General features: G+C 48.7%; 1 protein-coding gene across 2 annotated transcripts in view; it reads right to left on the bottom strand.

The window, feature by feature from the left end:
* Xpnpep1 (X-prolyl aminopeptidase 1) overlaps nucleotides 1-26170 on the bottom strand; it is a 50454-nt gene that overhangs the window by 4894 nt on the left and 19390 nt on the right. For both annotated transcript variants that reach the window (XM_051199612.1, XM_051199611.1), the window contains 14 exons: nucleotides 19621-19684; nucleotides 18430-18534; nucleotides 17251-17343; nucleotides 16696-16839; nucleotides 14952-15047; nucleotides 12726-12807; nucleotides 10287-10497; nucleotides 9290-9379; nucleotides 8274-8324; nucleotides 7110-7168; nucleotides 6928-7005; nucleotides 5084-5155; nucleotides 3749-3809; nucleotides 254-323 (listed from right to left, as the gene is read on the bottom strand). In XM_051199612.1, the coding sequence (XP_051055569.1) occupies nucleotides 254-323; nucleotides 3749-3809; nucleotides 5084-5155; nucleotides 6928-7005; nucleotides 7110-7168; nucleotides 8274-8324; nucleotides 9290-9379; nucleotides 10287-10497; nucleotides 12726-12807; nucleotides 14952-15047; nucleotides 16696-16839; nucleotides 17251-17343; nucleotides 18430-18534; nucleotides 19621-19684 (1276 nt within the window). The remainder of the gene's footprint in view (nucleotides 1-253; nucleotides 324-3748; nucleotides 3810-5083; nucleotides 5156-6927; nucleotides 7006-7109; nucleotides 7169-8273; nucleotides 8325-9289; nucleotides 9380-10286; nucleotides 10498-12725; nucleotides 12808-14951; nucleotides 15048-16695; nucleotides 16840-17250; nucleotides 17344-18429; nucleotides 18535-19620; nucleotides 19685-26170) is intronic.

The raw sequence follows: 26170 nt of genomic DNA, 5'->3' as shown, positions 1-26170 counted from the left end.
CAACATGTGTCAACCACTTCTCTTATTGGTCAGAAGTGACACGGAGAAGCACCCTAAGCCTGGCTCTTGGGGAATGGGGGCTGAGGGGGACACTGACTCCACGGAGTACCCTGCACATCCTAGCTGGGCCAGAACTGGACTAAGGCTGACCGACGATGATGGGGCAGAACAAAATGAAGGATATATTGTTTTCCACCCAAGCTTAGACATGTTTGAGCCCTGAGCCTGCATGGCACAGGAACAAACCACCTACCTTTGGTTCCCGTCGGGAAAATGGCTGCACTCACAGCTATGTGGCCTTTAAGGACATATGTGAAGCATTCCTGCCAAAAAAAAAAAAAAAAAAAAAAAAAAAATCCAGGCATTTTAACTCTACACATTCTTCTAGCTCTCAGAACACCTTTCCTGTTATAGTATCTATCAACACCACAGAGAACATGAGGGTGATTTCAGAAACAAAAAGGGGAAAAACACCTAAACAGCCCAGGCACAGACCAATGTGCCAGAAAAATCCTGAAATTAGACTTAAAGCATCAGGAGAAAGATGACCTTCTCCTGAAGCAGCATCCTAACTCGCTGTCAGGAAGATGTAAGCCAAGGTAACGTGCAACAGTCATAACATGTACATCAGTCAATATGTGCAACAGTCAACATGTACAACAGTCAACATGTGCAACAGTCAACATGTGCAACAGTCAGCATGTGCAACAGTCAACATGTGCAACAGTCAGCATGTGCAACAGTCAGCATGTGCAACAGTCAGATAACATGTGCAATAGTCAACATGTGCAATAGTCATAACATGTGCATCAGTCAATATGTACAACAGTCAACATGTACAATAGTCCACATGTACAACAGTCAACATGTGCAACAGCCAGCATGTGCAACAGTCAACATGTGCAACAGTCAGATAACATGTGCAATAGTCAACATGTGCAACAGTCAGCATGTGCAACAGTCAGCATGTGCAACAGTCAGATAACATGTGCAATAGTCAACATGTGCAATAGTCAGCATGTGCAACAGTCAGCATGTGCAACAGTCAGCATGTGCAACAGTCAGATAACATGTGCAATAGTCAACATGTGCAACAGTCATAACATGTTCATCAGTCAATATGTACAACAGTCAACATGTACAACAGTCAACATGTACAACAGTCAGCATGTGTAACACTCAACATGTGCAACAGTCAGCATGTGCAACAGTCAGATAACATGTGCAATAGTCAACATGTGCAATAGTCATAACATGTGCATCAGTCAATATGTACAACAGTCAACATGTACAATAGTCCACATGTACAACAGTCAACATGTGCAACAGCCAGCATGTGCAACAGTCAACATGTGCAACAGTCAGATAACATGTGCAATAGTCAACATGTGCAACAGTCAGCATGTGCAACAGTCAGCATGTGCAACAGTCAGATAACATGTGCAATAGTCAACATGTGCAACAGTCAGCATGTGCAACAGTCAGATAACATGTGCAATAGTCAACATGTGCAACAGTCATAACATGTGCATCAGTCAATATGTACAACAGTCAACATGTACAACAGTCAACATGTACAACAGTCAACATGTACAACAGTCAGCATGTGTAACACTCAACATGTGCAACAGTCAGCATGTGCAACAGTCATAACATGTGCATCAGTCAGCATGTGCAACAGTCAACATGTGCAACAGTCAGCATGTGCAACAGTCAGCATGTGCAACAGTCAGATAACATGTGCAACAGTCAGATAACATGTGCAACAGTCAGATAACATGTGCAATAGTCAACATGTGCAACAGTCATAACATGTGCATCAGTCAATATGTACAACAGTCAACATGTACAACAGTCCACATGTACAAGTCTTAACATGTGCAACAGTCAGCATGTGCAACAGTCAGATAACATGTGCAATAGTCAACATGTGCAACAGTCATAACATGTGCAACAGTCATAACATGTGCAACAGTCATAACATGTGCAACAGTCATATAACATGTGCATCAGTCATAACATGTGCAACAGTCAACATGTACAACAGTCAACATGTGCAACAGTCATATAACATGTGCAACAGTCATATAACATGTGCAACAGTCAACATGTGCATCAGTCATAACATGTGCATCAGTCATAACATGTGCATCAGTCAACATGTGCAACAGTCAACATGTGCAACAGTCAACATGTGCAACAGTCAACATGTGCAACAGTCATAACATGTGCATCAGTCAACATGTGCAACAGTCAACATGTGCAACAGTCATATAACATGTGCATCAGTCATAACATGTGCAACAGTCAACATGTACAACAGTCATAACATGTGCATCAGTCATAACATGTGCAACAGTCATAACATGTGCAACAATCAACATGTACAACAGTCAACATGTGCAAGTCATAACATGTGCATCAATCATAACATGTGCAACAGTCAACATGTGCAACAGTCAACATGTGCAACAGTCAACATGTACAACAGTCAACATGTGCAACAGTCATAAAATGTGCATCAGTCAACATGTGCAACAGTCAACATGTGCATCAGTCAACATGTACAATAGTCAACATGTGCAACAGTCAACATGTACAATAGTCAACATGTGCAACAGTCAACATGTGCAATAGTCATAACATGTGCAACAGTCATAACATGTGCAACAGTCAACATGTGCAACAGTCAACATGTGCAACAGTCATAACATGTGCAACAGTCATAACATGTGCAACAGTCAACATGTGCAACAGTCCACATGTGCAACAGAATATGTATAACAGTCAACACGGCCTGTATAGCTTCATGGCAGAGGCACTTGGGCACATGCCAGCCAGCATTCATAGGTGGCAGCACTGGGCCTGGCAGCCAGACCTCTGGTCTTCCCACCTCCATTCTACCCTCAAGAAAAGCACTGCCTGGAAGGCCAAGGGCTTGCAGAAGGGGCAAGAACAACAGACACCGGAGCCTCCTCCATGTGGTCACAGAAAGTGGATGCTGCACACGAGGCCCAAAGTCTTTCAGGCAGGGGTGGCTGCAACCAGCAAAGCCAAGGCACCGTGACCAAGCAAGCTGTCCAGCACTCTTTGTAACCAACCCCTTTCCCTCAGACACACGTAACACTCCGAGTCTCAGCCTGTACTACCTGAGCAGACTAGCGAGGCTCCCAGAGCCCGCTGTGCAGCCAGGAGGTGGCCACTGCTGTGCCCACATGTACAGACAATAAACAGCTTGTTCAAGGCCATAGAGTCAGTAACAGCAGAGATCTAAGCAGGGTCCAGGCCCCTGGTGGGATCCCTCCACCTCACAGTTCGATGCTACCTTTCTAACTGCTCAGAGCAGAAGCTAAACAGTGTCCATCATTCCCCAAAGTTCCTTGAGAGGGGAGCTGTAAATAGGGATGCTGACCTTGAAAAATCTAAGAGGGTAGCTTTCAGACTCCAACCCAGACACCGCTGATAAAGCATGCATTTTACTACCCCCTCCCCCAAAAGAAAAGGCCAAAGCTATTTGAAGTTGAACTTGAGCTGTTTTGACCTTAACAGCATGCTTTTAAATTCCCTCCAAATGTCTTACCCGCCAATAATTAATTACACAGTCATAAAGTCGATAAGCCTGACTCCACAAAAATGAGCGTTTTACCACCCACTTAGAATTTTTATTTATTTATGCAATCCCCTTTTGATAAAAGCAGTGTCCTTTTAAGAAGGCAGAGGGCCTAGGATTCTGCATCGCATACATTACCTTCTCATAGGCTGTCGGGGTCCCAAAGTGCATGGTCCGCGTCACATCTGTGGTTCCATCCCTTTCAAAGGTAGAAAAAAAAGTTTTTCCAGTCAAAGTAACCTTTTCTCACCCATGAAACAGATGGGTGTGTGGAGAAACTATACAGCGCTGGTGGGAACAGCACAGGAAACACCCACTTTGGGAAACGGCTTTGCCTGAAAGGTTAAGCAGGTACCATTTGAGCCATCAGCCAGACTCCTAGACAGGCCCCAAGAGAACCAACTGCATGTATGAGTGAATAAACACTCATACATGAACTGATGATGGCAATGGCTGTACAGCTTTACATATACATAAAAAACTCATGTTATTCTATGAGTGAGTGAATTACATCTCAATAAAATTGCTATAAAAAATTAGACAAGGTGTGAATGCAAAATTGGCTTGACAGTAAGAATTGATTGGGCCCTGACACACACTATTCTTGGTCATACAGTGAGGTCCTCCATGAGACAGCCATCACTGGTTATGACTAGGAGGGCAGAGACCAAGTACTCAGAGGCTTGTTGCAAGTACTTGTAGCAAAAAAGCCAAAATCCATTTCCTGCTGCTGGAGAGCAAAGGGATTATTGAACTGGGACCATAAAACCTCCCAGAGTCATCTCTTAACACACAGTAGTTCACATTAATCACACCAAAAATATAATTTCCAGAATCTTCCCATAAAATTCAGAAGAAACAGGAATTTATGCTATGACCAAGTGATCCACCCCCATGTATCCCAAGGCACTGGCTGGGCGCATATAATAACTGGCTTCCAGCTGCAGTGGGGAAGGGGACCTTTCAGTACACACAATGCACAGTATCTACTCTGGCTCCTCTCAGGATTGGGCAATGAGATGCAAGCAAAGTTCAGCATTCTTCTGAGAAAAAAAAATGCAATGGGAAGAGCTATAAAAGTGGCAAGACATGTTCAGGCGTGGAGAGGCAGATTCTCACTTCATGTCCATACTTTCAAAATTAGCCCTTCCTTCCTGAGGCCCCAAGGTGGCCGCTACAAGCAGGAGCCGGGATGGAGCAGAGCTTCACACACATTCCCAAAGCTCACTTTCCTTCAGTTGTTTATTTCATAATTTACCAGTTGATAGCCAAGGACCACACAAGTCCACCACCCTTCATAGGAGCAAACACACTGGGCTTTTCCAATGAGAACAAGACAGAGACCGTCCATCAGCAGCCAGCGAGGGATGGATGAGCAGCTGGGTGCGCTCAGTGAGAGCGCGGCTTGTCCACCTCCTCAAACTTTGGCCTTGAATTCGGTCTCAAGTTCTCCAGCAGCCCTGGTTTACTTACTTGTACTGAGCACCCGAGTCAATGAGGTACACCTCATCCAGGGACAGGGTCCTATTCGTCTCGGGGACCGGCCTAACAAAGTTAACCAAAAAAATAAGTTATTCCAAAAATGTCATCACTTGGTAAATCTGAGAGAGCATGAATACTGTAAGCTACTCTTCTGTGCTCTGTGCATGCGTGCGTGCGTGTTTCAAGACCAAAGGGTTCCTGTGTAGCCCTGGCTGTCTCAGAACTTGCTCTGTAGAGGCACTCAAGAGACTCTACGGCCTAGCTTTCCACCTAAGGAAGAGGAACAGAGGAAGGAACGATTGTACTTGTGTCTAGAACACGAAGTGCTTGAGAGGTGACTTTAAAAGGATAATCAATAGAGCCCAGTGTGGCTGCAATCCTCAGAAGGCGAGGCAGGAGGGCCACAAATAATACAAGCCTGAGCTACACAGTGAGGCCCCACCTCAAACAACAGACAACATTAAAACCTCACAGAAGAAGCTATCAGTCTAAGCTTGGGTTCCAGGGATGAGAAACAAACAACCAAGGTCCATGATAGGCTCACTAGTCTTGGGCTCCAGATCCTGCCCAAGACTCTCTGTGCTAAGAGATCCTACCTTCCCCTGCAGAGAAAGGAGAGCCTGGGGAAACTTCTATTGGGTGGAGACCTCTTCAAAGATCCGGAGGTTCTTTGTGAAAAGTGACCCACCTTCACCATCCCATATTCTAGGACAGTACCACCATGCTGGAAAATGCCCAATGGGAAGACAACATACTAAGTTCATACTCTGCAGGCACCAATCCCTCTCGGGAAATAACAAGACACTCAGACCTGGTCCCAGCCTCTAAGCAGACTTCTAACAGCCTGCAATGAAACACTGAAAGAGCGGCGAATGGCTCTGAAATTCTTACTGCTCCACCATGAAACTCAGCATCCGAGGCAGAGTGCAATCCCTTTGGTATCTGTACGTTGGACAGGGGAGTTCCTGAGAGAACAGAGGTCATGTCTGTCACACAGCTTTGAAAACTGCCCCAAGACTGACAGCTCTAAAAGCAATCACTTAAAAGAGAGAAAAGTCTAAGCCATCTGTAGCCCAGACACGGACTGAGTGCCTTTCCCTTTAGTGCCCACAGAAAACAAAGGGCAGGTGCCAAATGCCCGACAGGGAACGAAAGCACTGCGCTGGGAAAGCTCATCCTACCTCACCAGCCGGGCTCACATTCCGAGTCAACAATGCCCCTTGTCTCAGAGTACAGGGACACTCAGCCCTGCGGGTCCAAGGACCCTCACAGATCATGTAGTAAAAAGGAAAAGGAGAAAGAAAGGAAGGAAGGAAGGAAGGAAGGAAGGAGGGAGGGAGGGAGGGAGGGAGGGAGGGAGGGAGGGAAGGAAGGAAGGAAGGAAGGAAGGAAGGAAGGAAGGAGCGGGGATGCTGCTTCAAGGCCAGCATCAGCATCTCTCCGCCCATAGGAGGCCACCCCACCTCCAGCAGTGCACTTGTGGATGCTCGCAGTGGTGCTCACACGGGACAGACCAGAACATCAAGAAGCCTGCTGCTACCAGGAAAGAAAACTCCAGAATTCAGTCAAGACTCAAGGGTCACAGAGACAGTGTCTGAGCCTCAGAATGGAAGTGTGGTTAGGTGAGGTAGCTCACTCCTGTCATCTCAGGCTGAAGCAGGGGACCAATAATAACGACAAACAAGTAAGAGGAAACTCCTAAAAGGCAGAAGCTTGAGGACTCAGGAAACAAGGCCTCTGGGATCATATCTCCCTGCTTCGGTCTCCACAGACAGAGCTGTGGGCAGGAAGCCTCTGGGAAAGCTGCCAGGCCTGTGCTCCTCTGCATGCCTTACGCGTAGTGAATGATGGCGCCGTTGGGTCCCGTACTGGAGATGGTGGGGAAGCTCAGGTCCACGAAGTCAGCCTGTTGCCTGGAACAGAGACAGCAGGGTAGCTCAAGGCTCTCACTAAGCTGGAAATCATTATGCTGGCCAAGAAATCTGCCCTCAGTGCACAGGTCTCCACAAACACTCACCTTCTAAATTCCTCCGCTTTGTCAGCAGCTGAGATCTCAGTTACACCACCTTTGGGAACCTACAAGAAAACGTGCTTATGAATCGTCACTGAGGGAGCCGCGTGCTTCAGCTATGTGAGGGCATGCCCTGGATGCTTGGCTTTTCCTCAATTCCTACAGCCCAAAGGCCCACACTTCAGGATACATTGTGCCTCCTCTCTAACAAGGAAGGAACTCTGGCAGGCTCCCAACAAAGCTATCTGAAATAAAGGGTTTCTAGTCACAACTTTTCCCTGGACTGCTTCGTCACGGCACTATGTCCCCAAATCTCCCAAAATACAATGCATCTAAGTTTAAAACTTCAAAAGCATCTCCTACTAAGCACCTATCCTAAAACCAATTACCCTAGAAGAATAAAAAGGTTGAGTGCAAAGATATTATAGGTTATAACAATCAAATCATGAAGGCCACGTAAGCAAACCAACCTGGCCATTGGATGCAATGCAGTCACCACCTGGATATTTTTTTTTCCCCTTAAGACAGCAAAGCACACAGACAATGCTCACATTACATGCCCTTAAGAGTAAAACAAACAAAACACAAAGGCCTATCTGTATACTACAAGAAAAACAAACGTGATTTACAAAGATGAACAGCTATAAGTATGGAGAAGAAAATGGTCAGAGTAGAAGAAATTAGTATAATCCCCTTTTTCCAATTCTAGTTGTTTAACTGGAGAGTGGTTTTCTTTAATAACTACACAAAGACACTTCTGTCAAATCCAGGTATGGTTGGGCAAGAAATTAATGGCCAAGGGTCAATGTAACATGAAAAGTTTCATGGCTTAAGGTTCAAAACGCACACAGCAAGACAGCTTACTCCCAGTATAACCGGCTGGCCTGTAACTCGGGAAGGGTCACTTTTCCTCCCAATGCAATTCCACGCAATTATCACTCTACCACAAAGGAGCCACGGGGATGCAGTTTCTTTCCTTCTCACAGAACTGTATCAATGTATGTATGTATGCACAAAGTTACAGAACACAGGGCCAAAGAGAAGACTGAAACCAAATAAAGCCTTAGGCCACAAGAGCGGGGGAGGCCACGGTTATATCCAGTTGTATCAAGGAGTGTTGCTATCTGGAAGTGTTCTACAGCCACTTGCTCAGCAAGGATAAGAACCAACCTCTTTCTCCAGCCAGTTGAAGAGTTCACAGAGGGCAACAGCATCCTTAATCTGTACAAACAACAGAGTCAGGTGATCAGACTCAGAGCCTGGTCCTGTGGCCACCCTCCCAGGACTGCAGCCCAGAGCCATGGGGATTGTTCCTGGAAGCCCTCTGTAGCCCCTCCCATTACCCGGAAGGAAAAGGGCAGCCCAGCTACTCATCAACTGAGGAAAATCAGTGAGGAGTGAGCATGGTCAGGAGTGGCCCGACCTAAGCATAGGCAGCTCCTCTAACCAGTGAGTCCCACCCTACATGGGCCAGGAACGATGGGCTAAGTCAGCCTCTCTCATCCTCAGGTCTTGCTTGCCTCGTCTGCCTTAACACAATCTGTTCTTCCTTTTTCTTTCTCATTATACCACAGCCTCATCACCCTCTACACACATCATCATCAATGCCTCTCTCTCTCTCTCTCTCTCTCTCTCTCTCTCTCTGTGTGTGTGTGTGTGTGTGTGTGTGTGTGTGTGTTGAACATGTATGGCTATTTTGCCTGCATGTATGGCTATGTGTGGCTATACACCATGCATGCCTACTGTCCAAAGGGTTGAACAGAAGGTGTTGGATCCACTGGTAATACTGATAGTTTTGAGACAGCTTGCAGATAGGTACTGGGAATCAAACCTGAGTCCCCCACATGAGCAGTCAATGCTCTTAGCCATCTCTTCGGTCTCCTTTCTTTGTATTTTGTGTTATACTTCATAAGAATTTAACACATCCAATTTTATCGTTTTTTTTTTTTTTTTTTTTTTTTTTTTTTTGGTTTTTGAGACAGGACCCACCGCATTACCTGATACTGACCTCAAAATCACAGCCCTCCCGGTTTATTTCATTCTCCCACTGACTCTGGAACACCAGAAGGATTTAGGCTCAGTGAGATTCTGAACTCGTGCCAGGCCCGGGGCCACACAGACGAAGAGGGAGCAGGACCCTTCTGGTCACCTCCCATCCCATTTCCCACAGCAGCTGCTCTACTCACGTGAGCCCGCCTCATGCCTTCCGACTCAGCTGAGTTCTTCACAGCTTTGGCAATGCAGATGGGCGTGTACGGCATGCAGCAGCGATGATCCTGGGCAAGGCACAGGAAGATGAGAAGTTTACCCAAAGCCAGGAAAACACACTCTGGGGCAAACCACTTGAAGAGCTCCCAGTCGGGACCCAGAAGCTGTCCCCGGAGCCTGGAGTCCTGCCACTTAGGTGGATGCCCTGAGCATGTTTAACACAGCTTGAGCTCACCCAAAATAAGTTAAACACATCAAATGAGGTATCTTCCTGTACCCCTCACTCTTTGCAGCTGCCCGTCTGTCCCAGGAGAGCTGTTTTCCAAGCCTGCAGCTCACTGTCCTCTCAGAACTAACCAAAACAGCTCTCTTGCTGGGAAAAGGAACTTGAGGGGAGGGGGCGGCAAAGGATCTGCAAAAGGACTCCTGCTCTCTCCCTGCTTGTCCCTGTGATTACTCTCAGCTGCTGCCTCGCCCTGTGTGACTGGGTGGCTGCGAAGGCACTCAGCACACGACACTTGCACAGAGCTTCTCAAAGTGTGCACAATCTCCGCATGCCGCCCTCCTCACACACGCCTCAGGGAACAGGGAAAGCAAGATTCAGGTTCCTGTGCTGCCTTCACCAGGGCCACTGGCCACCTGCTCACCTTACTCGGTCTGTACTTTATCTGAAAGAGTTTTCACAACAGCTCCGCCTCAGACACTACTGACAGCTTTTCCTCAGTTACAGGAACTGCTGCTAAAACAGACATATTTACATACGCCTAAGCACTAATGTGTGTCATCCAAGGTCGTCTCCCATGCCACACCTGGAAGGCATGACCTGAAGAGTTTACAGAGCCTCCACTCCAGGCTCTAGTTCTGGCCTCGTCCAAAGACCACAGCTCAGAGCCCATGCCTCTATCCAGCCGTACATGACATCAGAACAGCCAAGGGGCCAGCCATGTTCAGACAGGCCAGAGTGACGCTACTTACCTTGGGGATGGCCTCGCTCACAGCATAGCTGGCTTTGTCACTGACCCACACTTTCTCCCTTGGGGAGAGGTCAGAGCACAGGGTCTTGAGCTCACTCAGGATAGACTTGTAAGGAAGCACCTGGATTTTATACTCTGCCTCCAGGCCCAAGTCAAGGAGCAGGTGCTGTTTCACAGCGGGGGTATCAATGCGGTCCCCATCAATAAAGAGCCTGCAGGGCCAGGGGTGGGTCACAGAAAAGGACAAGCACATGAGTAGGCACACACACAAGGCTCACACCTCCGCACTCAAAGCCACACAGCTTCTCCCCTTTGCTGCCCTCCCACTGCACTTCCTGTCCCTGTAAACTCTCCCCATGCATCCAATTCTCTAGGCCAGCACGGCCCACTGTCCTTGGTGCCCCTTCTCTGCACCCCCGCCCCCACCTCCATCAACATCCCAAGACCTCCAGCCACATCCCCATCACCTCTGCGCAGCTGTCAGCAGCCTTGGCCATCACACCCAGACATGGGCCACAACAGCCCCTCAGCCTCCAAATTCCTGCCGTATTTGTCCTATTTTTCAGCAATCGCGTTTTATGGCAGCGGCTGAACAGGTCACTGAATAACTCCCCACTGTCCTAAGTTTGCCCTACAGCCCTTTCACTGCTGCTCCCTGCGCATCCTCGGGTCTAACTTTATGCTGGACCAACTGAACCACTCCAGGTTCCCCAGAAACTGCTCTCCTGCCCGCCCATGCCTCTGAGAATACCACTCCCTGTGCGTATCATGTAGTCCACTCCTCCTCACCCACCATTCACCAACACAGCTCATCTATCCTTCATTTTTGATGCAATGTGATCTTCTCCAACCATCCCCTCTTGTAAGTCTAAGCTAGGCTCTTCACATGTACTCATTCCCACTCCTAATGGGCTGGCGCCCATTTATAAACGTGCCTGAATCCTTCCGGGAAATGAGCTCAGCTTCCCAACTATAACCCAAGACTCTTGCCATTCACATTAGCACTTAACACAGTTTGCCCAACGGGATGCCCAAATATGAGCAAGGTACAATGATAAGTAAGTTTTAAAAGTTATGATGAAACCCACTATTCTAAATAAGAAAAAAAAAAAGAATTTAAGTACTGTTTTATTGTTTGTTATTGTTGCTGCTGGTTAGTTGGTTGGTGGGTGGAGTTTTTTCTGGGACAGGGTCTCACTTTGTTGTCTGGACTGTCCTGGAAATATGTAGACGAGGATGACCTCAAACTCAGAGATTTGCCTGCCTCTGCCTCCTGAGAACTGGAATTAAAGATGTGTGCCAGCATGCCTAGCCCTGTCCCACTTAGTTTTGGCTGTTGACTGGACACAGCCTACCACTGTCTGAGAAGTGCATCTGGGCTGAAGGACTGTCCCGAAAGACTGGCTGGTGGGCAAGACTCTGGGGGAATATCTTGGTTTTCAGTGGATACAGGAGAGCCCAGCCCATTGCAGGTGGCAACATTCCCTGGGCAGGTGGTCCTGTGCAGTATAAGAAAGCCAGCTAAACAAGAGCCTACCTCAAGCTCCTTCTTGAATTCCTGCCCTGACTCCCCTCAATGATGGGCTGTGGCATGGAAGCATTAAGTCAAATAAGTCCTTTCCTCCCCTAAGTAATGTCTGCTCAGTGTTTTATCACAAGAGAAGAGAACTAGAACCCCATACAATAGAAAAACAATGACAGGAAGCCAGAAGCGATGCTCCAAAGTGATAAAACTGGCAAGTCAGCAGAGCAAGTACAGGGGGCTCCTGTATCACTGCTGACCTTTAAAATGCCTGGGGTCGAGATTATACAGCACAGCTTACTCAGTTCCTTCTGCACTGCCTTCCAGAAGACCTGAGATCAAATGTGACCTGCACTAGATTGTGCAAGAGGAACCTCTTAAAGAACCTCATGTCCTCATGGTCTCAGCTACTTATTTCTCAGCCCCCTGTTCCTATAAAAACTTCTGTAGATTTTGAGAAATTTGGAGGTTTAGAGGGAAGGCAGAATAAAAATAAACACCTATTAAGGAAGGCAAGAATGCAGGGGGAAGTCCCAGAGAAAGGAATTACCCTAACATAATAGTAGTGTGAGGACTAGAAAGGGGAACCTAGGCCGGGTGTTAATCCCAGCACTCAGGAGGCAGAGGCAGGGGGATCTCTGTGAGTTCGAAGCCAGCTCTGATCTACAGAGCCAGTTCCAGGTCAGGTTCCAAAGCAATACAGAGAAACCCTGTCTGAAAAAAAAAAAAAAAAGAAAGAAAGAAAGAAAGAAAGAAAGAAAGAAAGAAAGAAAGAAAGGAAAAGAAGAGAAAACAAAAGAAAAGAAAGGGAGCCTGGGCCCCTCAGAGCTGTGGGGCGAGGCAATTGTGGGAGGACTGAACACTCACACGATGGCCCCTCAGGGCTGTGGGGGTAGCGTAGGGGGAGTGAACACTCACATAATGGCCTCTAGTCCTATGATCGCATAGGAGAAAAACACCGGATTGTGCTCCACGTCTGAGCCTCGAAGATTGAACAACCCTGAAAAGGAAAGCACTTTCTTAAAATGGTTTCTGTCAGCTGACCAACTCCCAGGTGGAGCTCAGCAGGTAGGGGAGGGAAGAGTTTCTGCTTAGAATTCAGCTCTTGCCAAACGGCCCCACCACACCTCTCCAGAAGGTGAAGGACCTTGCACAGGGTTCCACAGCTCAGCGGCAACTGCTGGAGCCTGCCACCTGATGGCGCCAGAACTGCTCCTACTTGGCCACACTGCAAGCCAGAGGAGGGAGCAGGACAAAAACATGAGCAGAGTCCCTCAGGAGTTGGAACAGCTAACCCAGTTGTGGGGACCTGCCAAGCTAAGGTCTGCTGCACACAAACTCTGGCGCGCACACACACCAAATCAAATATAAGAGGGATACAAGCAGTCTCTCTACTCCAAGGCAAATGACCTACAACAGAAAACTGAAAAGGGGGTGCTGAGGGAGGACAGATGGACCAAAGGATGGACACAAGGTCCTCCACTAAGCCCTATGGATGCTGAGCTTCTGTCAAAGGCAGAAGAAAAGCACTAAGTCATCAGCCGCAGTGAGTGGTTACCAGGCTGGGTGGAGGACCTGCCTCAAGCCAGGGACTTGAGTCTGATGAGGTCACAGGACATTTGAGAAGCCTGATGAACAAGCACACACACACAGCAGAGCTCTAGTCCTGGCTGCCAGCAATAATGCCTGCCTGCTCATGGAAAGATAAGAAAGCAAAAAGGGCCATGTACAAAAAGTTGCTGCCTCTATTTTAAAATAATCATTTCTCAAAGCAAATGTTGAAAGGCAACTTTTTTTAGCCTCTCATGCTTACTCCTTTTAAATTTTTATTTTTTGAAGACAAGGTCTCATTGTGTAGCCCTGGCTGGCCTGCAACTAGCTATGTAGACCAGGCTGGCCTCTAACTCCCAGAGGCTCACTTGCCTCTGCCTCCCCATGCACCACCACACTGGGCTTCAGGCTTCTTTTGAAATAAAGGTTCCCAGAGCTGCGGAGGTGTGACAGGACAGATGGGTCCAAAGTCCTACACATACTTACCCTTAAACTCACAAGACTAGCCCTAAAAATTAACCAGAAATACGAAGACAAAAATGACCAAAAACTAAGACGTAAGTGTATGAGCCACGATCCTTTTGGAGGTACCGTAATAAATTACAGAGAAACTGGAAATAGCCCAAAGGCCCTTTATATGGAAACTGTTAGGCAGATTGTCATATAACCATTTGGTGAAATTTTTAACACTTAAAATTACAATTTATTTGCTCCTAGCATATTGACACGTTTAGAACACCAGGCTGTATGACGGACACACAGAAATGTCAACAATGGTTGTCGTAGGTAACAGGATTATGAGTGATTTTGGTTTTCTCCTACTTCCTCTGCACTTTTCAGGGTTCCATAATAGGAAGGAATGTGTTTTTCTTAAAGTCTAGGGTGAAAGAGAGAGAGAGAGAGAGAGAGAGAGAGAAAGAGAGAGAGAGAGAGAGAGTGTGTGTGTGTGTGTGTGTGTTGTGTTGTGTTGTGTTTCCTCTGATCCTGGCCTAATTAGCAACAGCAATCACTGACATCTGACAAAGTCTGAGATACTGACTGACGAGGCCGGGAGTTATGTAGTGGGCTTTCTTCCTCAGGTGGGGAGACACGACACAGCGGCCTGTTTCAAACTTCCCTGAATCAAATCCAGTCGGATTAACACAGGAGGGAGCACTTCAGTCAGATCCCTTCAGAATCTGGAGATGAGAGGCTTTGAATGGTTACAGAGGGACAGGAGGAGCGGAAGCCCTGAAGATTAAGGAAAAGGGCCTTGAGAAGAATTTTCAGTTCTTGAGTTTCCTGAGTTAAAAACTGTACTAGAAGGTTCTTTCTGTGAATATATTAGAAAACTACATAAGTGTAAAGAACAACAGGGAAAATGTTCAGAAGAAATACTCTTCCTCTGAGAAGCCACCATCCTAAGAGATGGGCTCACTGTGAGCCCCTGGTGGTATACTGTTCTGGCACGTCTATGACCCCTGCCCAGCTCATTGTGATGCTTTCTCCTTTGTGCACCTGGCATCTGCTCTCTTGTTTGGAGACAATGTGAAGCTGAGTGGCACAAACACACCGATTCCCAGAGGCCCACGGAAGAGATCAGGTAACACTCACAAGCAATCTCATCTAGGGCGGTGACCACAAACCACACAATGCTCCTCTCGGCCATTTTCAACCGAAGGTCTGCAACCTTCTCCTTCCAGGAGATGCCTGCAAGAGACAAATATGCTTGACTGCAGCTGTGATCCCGTGAAGCCAGAGGCCAAGTGAAAAGGCCAATGTCAAACACTTCCACACCACCTCCTCTTACAGCAAACATGCAACCTGCAAGGCAGGCAGCTGAGATTCAGTCCCCACAGAAGAGGAATGACTCTGCAAAGTCCCTTGACTGTTGTGAGCCCTGACTGCCATGCCAGTACGATGTTTATCCCTCAGTGGCTGAGAAGCATCAAGACTTGCCAGGCAAAGGCATCTACCAGAGATCCTGCTGCTCAAGGCAGTCATGGCTCTGAACAGACCCAGGCCCTGCCCTCTTTGGACTTAGCATCTACAAGGCAACGCATACAGTCACAGCAGTAATTAAATGCACTACTGTTTAAATGCTGGTTTGACTGCGTACACTGACTGAGATATAGGAATACGTATGAATCTCTCCGGCAGAGAGAACTCGCCTGTGAAACCCACTTTACATTTCTTGGATTTCTTGGACCCTGAGACTTGGTGCTAAGACCCAAGAGTCCGCTGCAGCCTGACACACCATGAATAACCCCTCCAAATCACACTTGCACAGTCAGGCACAGCCAAAGCCTTCCTGCTACTCCCCAGAGTGCAATACGGCACCAGAGGAAGTCACCTCACCACGGTAGCCATCTGTAACTTAGCTCATCAGTAGCTATTTATGAACAGCATGGGCATACCTACGTGGTATACCTACTACCTGGCAGTGTCTTCCCATAGCAAGTATGCAACTGTTTGCAAAACAGAAACTTTGGCAGCAACATCTGGGGTCCCTTCTCCTGCAGTAATAGGTCAGAGGCTGTTTCAACCATGCTGACCCTGAACCACTGACTGTACCCACCCTCCCCAGTAAACCACACCCGATGAGGGTGTCACACAGGAAAGCGAGCCTGGGCTGCCCACAACCAAGGGCTGCTCTGAAAATCAGCCCAGGAATGCTGTTTAAAACTTGGCCCAGCGTCTGAGCTGTGATACTTTATTCCCAGGACCCCTCTGGCGATCGACCTAAATTCCAGATGCCCCCATCCACCTCCCTGTCTCTACTGTAAGGCTCCCTCCCCTACAGTCCCACCTCCAGCCTTCTTCCTCTACCCTTCAGTGTCTTCGGTGAGCCACACCCTCTCCTATAAAGGTTCACAGAATATCCATCTCATCCACCGTCATGGGCCAAGGAAACAATCACATGTAAGCATCTACAGCATAAGGTACAAGACAGTGATGATGCAAGACAACCCTACAAATGCCAGCATGGAGCATCACTAGATGCTGCTCCCAGGACCACACCCAGAAGAGTGGTAGTTGGCAAGCATAGAAAAGCTGAGGTCTCCCCACCAGTCCCCACAGAGATGCCCAGAGGAGCGATGCAAAAGCCGACTGACTCAGCCAAAGTAAGCGGCAAGGGGTTAGGAAGGACCGTGGCAGGCAGTACAGCCCCAGGCTCGTCAAATGCCCCACTCCTCCAGGTGAGGCACAACCCTGTGCTCACGTCAAAGGCCTGTGCTGGAGACAAGGCTACATACGATGCGCTCTACCAACTCCATAACAACAGGGTCTTTAATATGACCTTTGACAAGATGGCTTGGCAAGCCAGAGGGCCCAGGGTCGCAGCTATCGCTCTGACCTGTATAATCCAGGCCCAATGTGAGGAGGGGCTTGCAGGGGCGCTCTGGCCGGTCTGTCCAGATTTTGTCCACAAGGTTCTCCTTCACAGGAACGAGGTGGTGACCAGCACTTCGAAGTACCTTGGCCATCTTCTTCCAGTAATCTGAAGAAAAACACAGGGCCAGCCATGAAACAAAACCTACTTCTTCTAAGGCAAACAGCAGAGCCTTGGCCAGTCCCTCTGAAAGGCATCCCTCAGTGCCAGGCATGCAGAACGAAGAACATCACTGCCATGGCCTCCCTGCCTCTGTTCTAGAAGTGTCTTCCAGCTGAGCCTTGAATGTGATGTCAAGTCATATTGAACCCCAAAGGCCCAAGATCCAAGTAGCAAACAAGGAGGATGCAAAGAAGTCTTGTAGCAGGAATAATCAAAACCCAAAGTCAGATATGCTGAATGGTCAGAGAAGTAAAGGAACCAGCCACTAGAGAGATCTTCAGGCAAGCTTTGTTTGCTAAAGCTCAAACAAAATATCACCATACAGTCTAGAAGGCTGGTAGGGACCAAGTCACTCACCTGTGGGAATGATGAGAGGGTCGACACCCACCCTGGATCCTTCCGGAAGCACACTCACCAGCCAGTCCTCCTGAGTTGGTGTATCCTTCAAACCTAGGAGGACAGAACTACTAAGTGCCCTCTCTTCACCTACAAGGCCAAGATCACAGAGCAAAGCCCCCTGCCCTGCCCACAGCCAGCCTCTGACGAAAGGGCTGAGCCCAAGTCTTGGCCACAAAGAATTTTTTTCTGAGGATTCCAAAAGGAACAACACAGGAGCCTGTTGCAGCCCTAGGACTCCCAGCCACAACAGCGGACAGTCTCACGCTTCTACAACACTATGGTAAGGAACTAAACAACCTCCAAAAAGGGCTAGAATTATTTCAATAAGTCAGTTTTTCTTTTACCAAGCCAGTGTCTTTGGGATACACTTTTTTAAGCCAATGCAATTTCTGATAAATAACTGGCATCTTGGCACCATGCTCATCTATTCAGAGTAAAAGTTTGTGCATTCTGACGATTCTCTCTGCTGACTTCTGACAGACGGAAGCTCAAAGGTTTATAAAACTCATGACTCACAGGTCTTAAAAACTATAGGCTGGCATGAAATTTTATTTTGCTATTTGATTCTTTCCTTTTTTTTTTTTTTTTAACAAACCACTAAATAAGCCACTTTACTAACAAAGTTTTTCTTGGAACTCCTGGTATAACTTCTGTAGGATGAAGTCACAACATTTCCTAGCGGACAGATGCTTGCCAAACCTTGGGGCTGGGTCACTCGTGGGCAGTGAAAAGCCCTCCAGAAGCTCCCTGCACAGTCGCACACCTGAGGACAGGTAAGCAAGCGCAGGAGGGAGGGAGGGAGTGCGGCTGGGTCGCTCCCACTTTAACAGGCAGGCGGGGTTCACCCTTCACCCTTCCGCTCTGAACCCACAGCGCTACCAGACCTGACAGCCCAAGCTTGGGGAGCCCAACGCCAGCTTCCTAGCAGCAAAATGAACCTGGGATCGTCCAAAAGTAAGTGTACAACACTGTGTATACAGAGGCATACTACTTTTTGGTTGTCCTTGGCTTTTCAAAGGATCCAAAAATGTCAGGAAAAATGTCAAGATCCTAGATGCCTGAAGTGCCTCAAGATCCTACATGCCAACCCAGACCAGGCCGATTACAGAAGGTAGGTTGGTTTATGCTTCTACCCACCCATCTTCATGAGGGTCCAATTGTTGTCCATCTGCTTGGCGGCTTGCAGGAAGTAGCGCCCGTCGGTCCACATGGCTGCATGTTCTTCGGTGATGATGGCTGTGCCTAGAGCAGAGGTTTGGGAAAACAAAGGTTTCTGACCACCCCTGAGAGTCTACACAACACGGCAGTGGGTAACCAGGAAGGTGAGGGGCCCCTGCTCTCACTGGGGCAGAGGAGAGGGGTCCTAGACTCCAAGACAACCTCCAGGTGAGAGAATGATGCACGGCGGCTGCAGGTCACACTCTGTAGGAGGCACTCGCGAGGCCTGGACTACCAGGATGCTCTCTCTCTCTGCACATGTGCAGCCTGGGTTAAAGCTAGAGTAGGGGACCGTGCAGCCGAATCTCACTACCAACGAGAAAGGTTCTCCAGCTCCAATAGACACCCTCAAAGAGCTGCTCCGCCTCCCCCAGAAGCAGCAACCTAGACCGTCGTCTATGTACCCAGTGACTCGGCAGGCACCAGAGGGAAGCCCAAGCCTCCCACCTCTGTTCATCCTTAGTTCCCACAGACCTGGCAGGTCTTGGAGCTTTCCGCAGAGGTGACAGCCAAAACCAACCCAAATGTGCCAACCAACACAAGCACTTAAGCCAAAGGAAGCAGAGGCGAACCACAAGCTAAGAGGGGCGCCCGCCTCATCTAGCTTGCTCAAGGGGAAAGCACCCAAAGAGTCAAGGGTGAAACAGCTTTGGGAAAGGCAGGGCCTCACATCAAGGGAACTCAACATCATCCGCTGTTGTCTAACTCCACTGAAAACAGGGATTCCTACAGTGAAGTACTCAGAACTTCCCAGAGCCAGGAAGCTAGTAAACTCACATTTCATGATTAGGGCACTAGCTAGGCAGCCATGTTCAGTTTAATCAATACTACTCTGTGCGTATGCCATAAGCAATACAAAGCTCAAAGTTCTTCCTTGTCATAGAAGGTCGTTTTGCTTTGTTTGAAACAGCAAAGACACAGAAAAGAACAGAGCCAAAAGGAGACTTTGATGAGCCAGGGAAACTGGAACCCACACCATCCTGCACAGGCTCAGTTGGGGAATGTCCAGTTTGCATTTTAGCTTTGGTTCTATAGCATAGGCTGAAACACAGTTCAGTTATTTTGAGAGGGGAACAATGACAAAGTAAAACAGAAAATTCAGTGACTCACCTGCAGAGCCATCGAATCCAGAGACAAAAGCCCTCCGACAGTCGCAGGGCGCAATGTACTCACTCTGGGGGAGAAAAGGTGAGAGTTGGACCTCAACTGGTCATGCGTGCGCTAAAGCCTATAGGTACTGCAAAGGTTGGAGGGTTTGTGGTATCTTCAGTCATGGAGCCAAAGGCACAGGTACAAAGTCACTTTAAAAGCTAGCCAGTCATGGTAGCACACCTACAATCCAACACAGGGCAAAAGCATCTCAAGTTCAATGCCAGCCTGGGTTACACAGCCAGCTCCTGCCTCAAAAGCAAGGCAACAGCAAGTTAGAACACACTGTGAAGTGCTACTTAAAGGCTACAGGGTTAATGTCCTTTAGCTGGATTTGGGGAACAGAGCAAGTACAGAGAAATGGCTCAAAACTGTTTTCCTCAGTAAGATCTTGTAAACACCGATAGCTTTCTCTCTCCCTTGCCTCTGACATCTGTGTATCTGTTACTTTTCTGAAAGTAGAACTGCTTTTCTGTTTTAACAAGTCTCTCATTAGACACTGGTTTCTTTCTGAACATCCTGTCTGTGTCTCCTCCCTGGTGGCATCAGTCTCCCACACAGGCCCTTCCCTTTCTGTCAGGCAATCAGAGGAAACACTTCCTCCAATCCAAGGGGCTCCAGCGAAACCAGGCCCCTCCCACTGAGAATCCCCCTGGCTGCCAGAGAACAGTGTTCGTGTAACTTGCACAAAGTAAATAGCAGAGGCAGGATTTGAACCTGAGCAGTCAGCTACAGAACCTCAACTTTAAAGCCCCTGCCAGGTTACCTTCTACCACAAAGTCACTCTCATCCTCAGGACTCTAGGATAAGAACAAAAGCAAGCAAGAGAACTGAGCGTGATGGCTAATGACATCAACATCATAGGGTCTAGCATCAGCCAGCAGACTAACTTCTGCTCACGGGCATGAGGGAGGATCAGGGTTAGGTTTATTAAGGTAGACTGACCCATCGGCCGGAGTCCCAGACTGAATAAAAAGGAGAAAATGTGCTGAACACCAGTGTTCATCTCTCTGACGTCCAGCTGTGGATGCCATGTGACCAGCCACCTCATGCTCCTGTTTCCTGCCATGATGGAGGGTACCCTCGAACTCCTCCTTAGGTAGCTACATCTATCTATGTACCATGCTCCTGTGGCTAAACCTTTCCTTCCAAGACAGAGTGTATCTTCAAGCCTTGTAAGTTACTTTTGCCCGATATTTTTTGCAGCAAGACAATTAAGTAATACAGTAAAGTTCAAAAAGAAAATCTGTGAGTAGCTTGCCCTCTGTCGGGCTGCTAGTGAGTGGACCGAGATCCAAGGCCAGCTCGGCTAGTGTCCAAAACTGAGCCTCCTTCCGGGATCAGCTGGTTTTCCCATGCCAAAGGACTCGAAAGGTAAACAGCATTAGGCACGGTAGCACATTCTTGCATCGTCAGCACTGAAGAGGCTGAGGCAGGGGAACTGTGAGCAGAGAAGCAGTCAGAGTTACACGAATGGCCGTAGAGGGAGGGAAGGAACTCAGGGTAGAGAACGGGGCTTCTGGCCAGAGCCCAGGCAGGGCATTTGGAGACAGTCAGTGCAATTAAGGGGGAAATTACCCATGCTCCACTCCTGGCCATCTACCCTCTTACCAAAGCTGCTACAACCATCATCTGGGAACGGAGCGCCAGGGAGATGCTCACCTGCCGTGATACCTTAAGTAAGAGCTGCAGACCACACCTGGCCCCCAGCCCAGGCCCAAGCTCTGCAGTTCACCCAACACCAAACCCAAAAGAGCACACAGCAAACAAAACAAAGATAATTCACTGGGCCTACAGAGACAGGAAGACATGGCCACCAGCCCTTTATGGATGGCACAACCCTTATTTGTTAACCTAGTGGCTGCTGGGTAAAAGACTTTTAAAAGAAAGGCAAGGAAGCACCAGGCCTAGCAGCACAGGCCTTCATCAGCTGGGGGGGGGGGGGGGCGCGCGCAAGGCAGGAAGATAGTAAGTTCAAGACCTGCCTGAACTACAGAGCAAGTCCAAGGACAGCTGGGGTATCTTGATTTAAAAAAAAAAAAAAAAAAAAAAAAAAAAAATTTTAATTAAAAAAAAAAACCTGTCTCAAATGAATTTTTAAAAATGTTAAGGGGAAAGAGGAGCTGGAAAGGGTAAAAGCAACATCTCTCCTATGCCTGCTGGGAAGGACAGACGGGAAAACGGGTTAGCCTCAACAGAAGCCTAGAACCATGCCTGCACACAGAAGAGACTGCTGACCCATCTTCCGGAGAAAGCACGTGAGGAACCATGGCAACAAGGCTGACAGAAATAAGACATCCTGTCAGCAAGGATGCGCTCAACTGGCAACACAGCTCCCTGGATGTGGCCCTCCTGCCCTGACAATGTTATTGACTCCAGATCTCTCTCAGAGACACGTCTCTCTCCCACGCGGCCCCATTGCTCCGTGGGCAAGCCTGGGGGCAGAAGGGGTGGGCAGGAGACTACAGGTTCCCTCCAGCCCCCACCAGACAGGCAGGGGACAGATTTCTCCAGCAGATGAACATGTCTAGCCTGGGACCCACACAAGGCCTGGGGCAGGCACCAGACATGACCTAAGTGGTCAACAAGCCGGAAGGACACGGCCAGCAGGGCTGGCAGAGGCATTAGCTCACACTGAAGACCAAAGAAGCCAGACAAGCAGAGTCCTGGCCTGTGCTCTTCCCGACTCACGAAGCTGGCAAAGCCCAGGGACATTCTTCCCAGAGCAGGCAGAGGGGAGATGCAAAGAAGCAGACGTCACTGCTGCCTTTTCTTCCAGAATTTCCCACTTCTCTGCATTTCTCATAAGAGGACTCAGGCCCACACCTCATCATTTCCACCTAGCATTGCCCCAAAACCCATACTTCAAGCACGCATACATTTTTAATATCAACACATCTTCTTACCACTTTTCTTCCAACTCTCTAATGACTGCCTGTCATGCTTAAGATCAAATGCAAATCGTAGCCCAGTCCCCAGGTTATCTACCACCTGACCAAGCCCTGCTGTCCCCTGGGCTCCCCAAACCCACTCCAACAAGTGCCTTCCCATAGTCCTTTACTCTTGAATGTCATCTCCATGGGGAGACTGCCTGAACTACCACACAACCCAGCCCCAGTCACCAAAGTACCACACAACCCAGCCCCAGTCAAACTACCACACAACCCAGCCCCAGTCACCAAACTACCACACAACCCAGCCCCAGTCACCAAACTACCACACAACCCAGCCCCAGTCACCAAACTACCACACAACCCAGCCCCAGTCACCAAAGTACCACACAACCCAGCCCCCAGTCACCAAAGTACCACACAACCCAGCCCCAGTCAAACTACCACACAACCCAGCCCCAGTCAAACTACCACACAACCCAGCCCCCAGTCACCAAACTACCACACAACCCAGCCCCCAGTCACCAAACTACCACACAACCCAGCCCCAGTCACCAAACTACCACACAACCCAGCCCCAGTCAAACTACCACACAACCCAGCCCCCAGTCACCAAAGTACCACACAACCCAGCCCCAGTCAAACTACCACACAACCCAGCCCCCAGTCACCAAACTACCACACAACCCAGCCCCAGTCACCAAACTACCACACAACCCAGCCCCAGTCACCAAAGTACCACACAACCCAGCCCCAGTCACCAAACTACCACACAACCCAGCCCCAGCCACCAAAGTACCACACAACCCAGCCCCAGTCACCAAACTACCACACAACCCAGCCCCAGTCACCAAACTACCACACAACCCAGCCCCAGTCACTTTGGACACCCTGCACAGAAGCAGCTTCTTCTCAGGGCACATTTTGCACTTATGCTGCACTGGCCCTTCACGCCTCCCCCAGAGCGTCCCTCAAGATCAGACTTGTCCTGCCTGTCCCTGTGCACAGAGCAGGTGCCACACAAAGGGTCCCCAGTCAACATGTACAGAATAAATGAAGGGCCTTTTTTCCTCTGCTCTGGGAACCCCACCCACCTCTACAAAACTGGAGGGAGAGGCTGTGAGCCAGGAAACAAAGGTCACCAGAGAAGCTAAAAACCAAGGAAGTGGATCCTCCCAGAAGCCTCCAGAAGTAACACAGCCCGGCTGGTCCACCCCAGATCTGGAGACCCCAAGAGCTGTGAGGGAGTACATCTGCTGTTTGACTTGTCGCAGCAGTGACAGGAAACAAAAAGGGCTGACGGGATTTCTCATAGCTGAGGCTTCAAACTCAAGTGCTTAGAGCAAGGCAGGAGGCCAGCAGGCAGGCAGGGCAAGGGGCAGCTGTTCCTCCTCTGACTGCCTCCATGCTGGGCTGCAGGCCACAGGATGCCAGCCTTCAGTATTTGGGAAAGCTAGAAACGCGTGTGTTCATGAGAAGCCTCCACGTTTTAGATGTTAGCATCTAACTTAACAAAAACAAAGCACAGCCACAAACTACATAGAGAACCTAGTCACCTCTCAGACTCCAGCTCCAAACCCTCTAGCACACCGCTTCCCTACCAACTCCAGCCCACAGGTCTCCCACATCTGTGCATCTTAGATGCTGTGACAAAACACAGTGGCTGAGGTATCTGGCTCAATTCCTATTTGTTGCCAATGACTGCATTAATTGCTTCCAATACTAATACCACAGCAGTTCCAGAAGAAACCACAGAAGGAAAAGCAAAACTGAAACTCAGAAGTCAATTACACCCTTCCACTCAAGGGACCACCATGACAAATGGTAGAGGGGAGATCTGAACTGTGTGTAATACATACAGCACAAATGGATTATAAACTCAAAAGAAACTAGGAAAACAAAGCATGCCCCGCATCCTCAACCTTCAATAACCTCACAATCAACAACTCAAGCTGATGACCAAGCCTGGAACTCAGCTTACTAGCTGGGCAAACCTTGGGCTCAACTTGCTCACCTGTGAAATGGGGAGATGATGTCCACACTACAGGGTTGGCATAGTACGAGCTGGTACTCGGGACTAACAAGGGGCAGCACTTGCCAGACTCAGGGAACCTAATCAGGCTTCTCAGAGATGGCAATCTGGCCAGCCACAGGAGACAGGCATCTCAAGACACATGAACTAAAGCCCAGAGAGGAGATCAAACACACACAGTCCAAGGATGCTTAGATCTGCCTTAAATCCAGCAGGCCACACTCAAGAGGTTTAACCTGGGCCACCATGCAGAGGTGAGGAGGAGGGACAGGACAATCCAGACAGGAAAGCTAGAGAAGGCCAGAAGAAAGGTCTGAGGCTTCCAGCCAACAGGCCTGACGACCAAGGCAGCAGCAGAATTCTGGGAACAGTCTGGAGACAGGGTCAGGGCCCCACAGAGACAGAACAGAGAATTCTGGGAACAGTCTTGGAGACAGGGTCAGAGCTCCACAGAGGCAGCAGCAGGGAATTCTGGGAACAATATGAAGACATGGTCACAGCCCCAGACATCACTCTGAAAGGCTCGGACTCTATGCCACAAGTTCTAGAGAAGCACTGAGGCTGAAGACGGGTCGCCAGTGCTGCGTTTTAAGAAAAGCTGTCACATGGCCACATGTACAAGAACAGGGCAAAGACAACGAATGCCTGAATGACAAGACAAGGAGTACTAGAGTTATCAGAGGCCACACTGGAGGCACACCTTCCTCCTCCCTGAGGTAGTCATGGGATAGGGAGGGGCGGCTGGGCCAAGAGCTGAATACAAGTGTGTTCTCTCCACACCCTCTCCGTCTGCTAGCTAGAACGGCGGCAGCACCAGAGATGCAGAGCCCAGGTCAAGTCCCTCACCAACGACAGAGACTTAGTAAGACGTCACACACCAGGCCCCTCAAGCCCCACAACACATTAACCACCACAGGCACTGGCTCTAATAAACTAGTGGGGAAAATCACTACCCTGCCCTGGGATTAAGTTTAAGGAACAAAACAAAGCAGGAGGCTGGCTTCAGGAGGCACGGAAAAAATTCAGTTTAGGAAAGTCTGATTCGTGTCTTCCAGGAAAACCACTACACACTGGAAGAGTCACCCTGACAAAATGTGACCCTTTGACTAAGCCAGGAAAAGGAGCAGAACTCGGGGCCTTTCGGATGAGAATGATAAAGAATGAGGGTTTCTGAAAGCAAGTCCTGGACCCATCCAGTGACTGTGCTGGGATGCCTGGGAATCCCAGTGTCTGCCTGAGACAGTACACGAAAGCATCCGGTCTACCACTGTCAAAGTTCCCTGGGCCTTGTTCTGGAGTAAAGAGAAAGAACCCATTAAATCGACAGAGGGCAGAGAGGCCGGCCACCAAAGTGCCAAATCCTTGCATAATCACGCATTTGGGGTTCATCTGTTTCATCTCTAATAGGGAACAGTGTGTGGGTGTATTTGTATTTTGGAAAGTACACAAAGGACAGAATTCAAGATTGCCCTTCACGTCTCCCTTCTCCACCCCGAGGAGGAATTCCACCAACCTTGAATCAGGCTGCAATGAAACAATTAGGATCAAGAGTCCCGGAGAACAGAGCCTCTATTGCCGAGGAGACCGA

Source organism: Phodopus roborovskii, unplaced genomic scaffold (assembly GCF_943737965.1).
Source record: "Phodopus roborovskii unplaced genomic scaffold, PHOROB, whole genome shotgun sequence".
NCBI lineage: Eukaryota > Metazoa > Chordata > Mammalia > Rodentia > Cricetidae > Phodopus > Phodopus roborovskii.
Note: the sequence above shows the minus strand (reverse complement) of the source record. Positions and strands in the feature narration are given on the sequence as shown.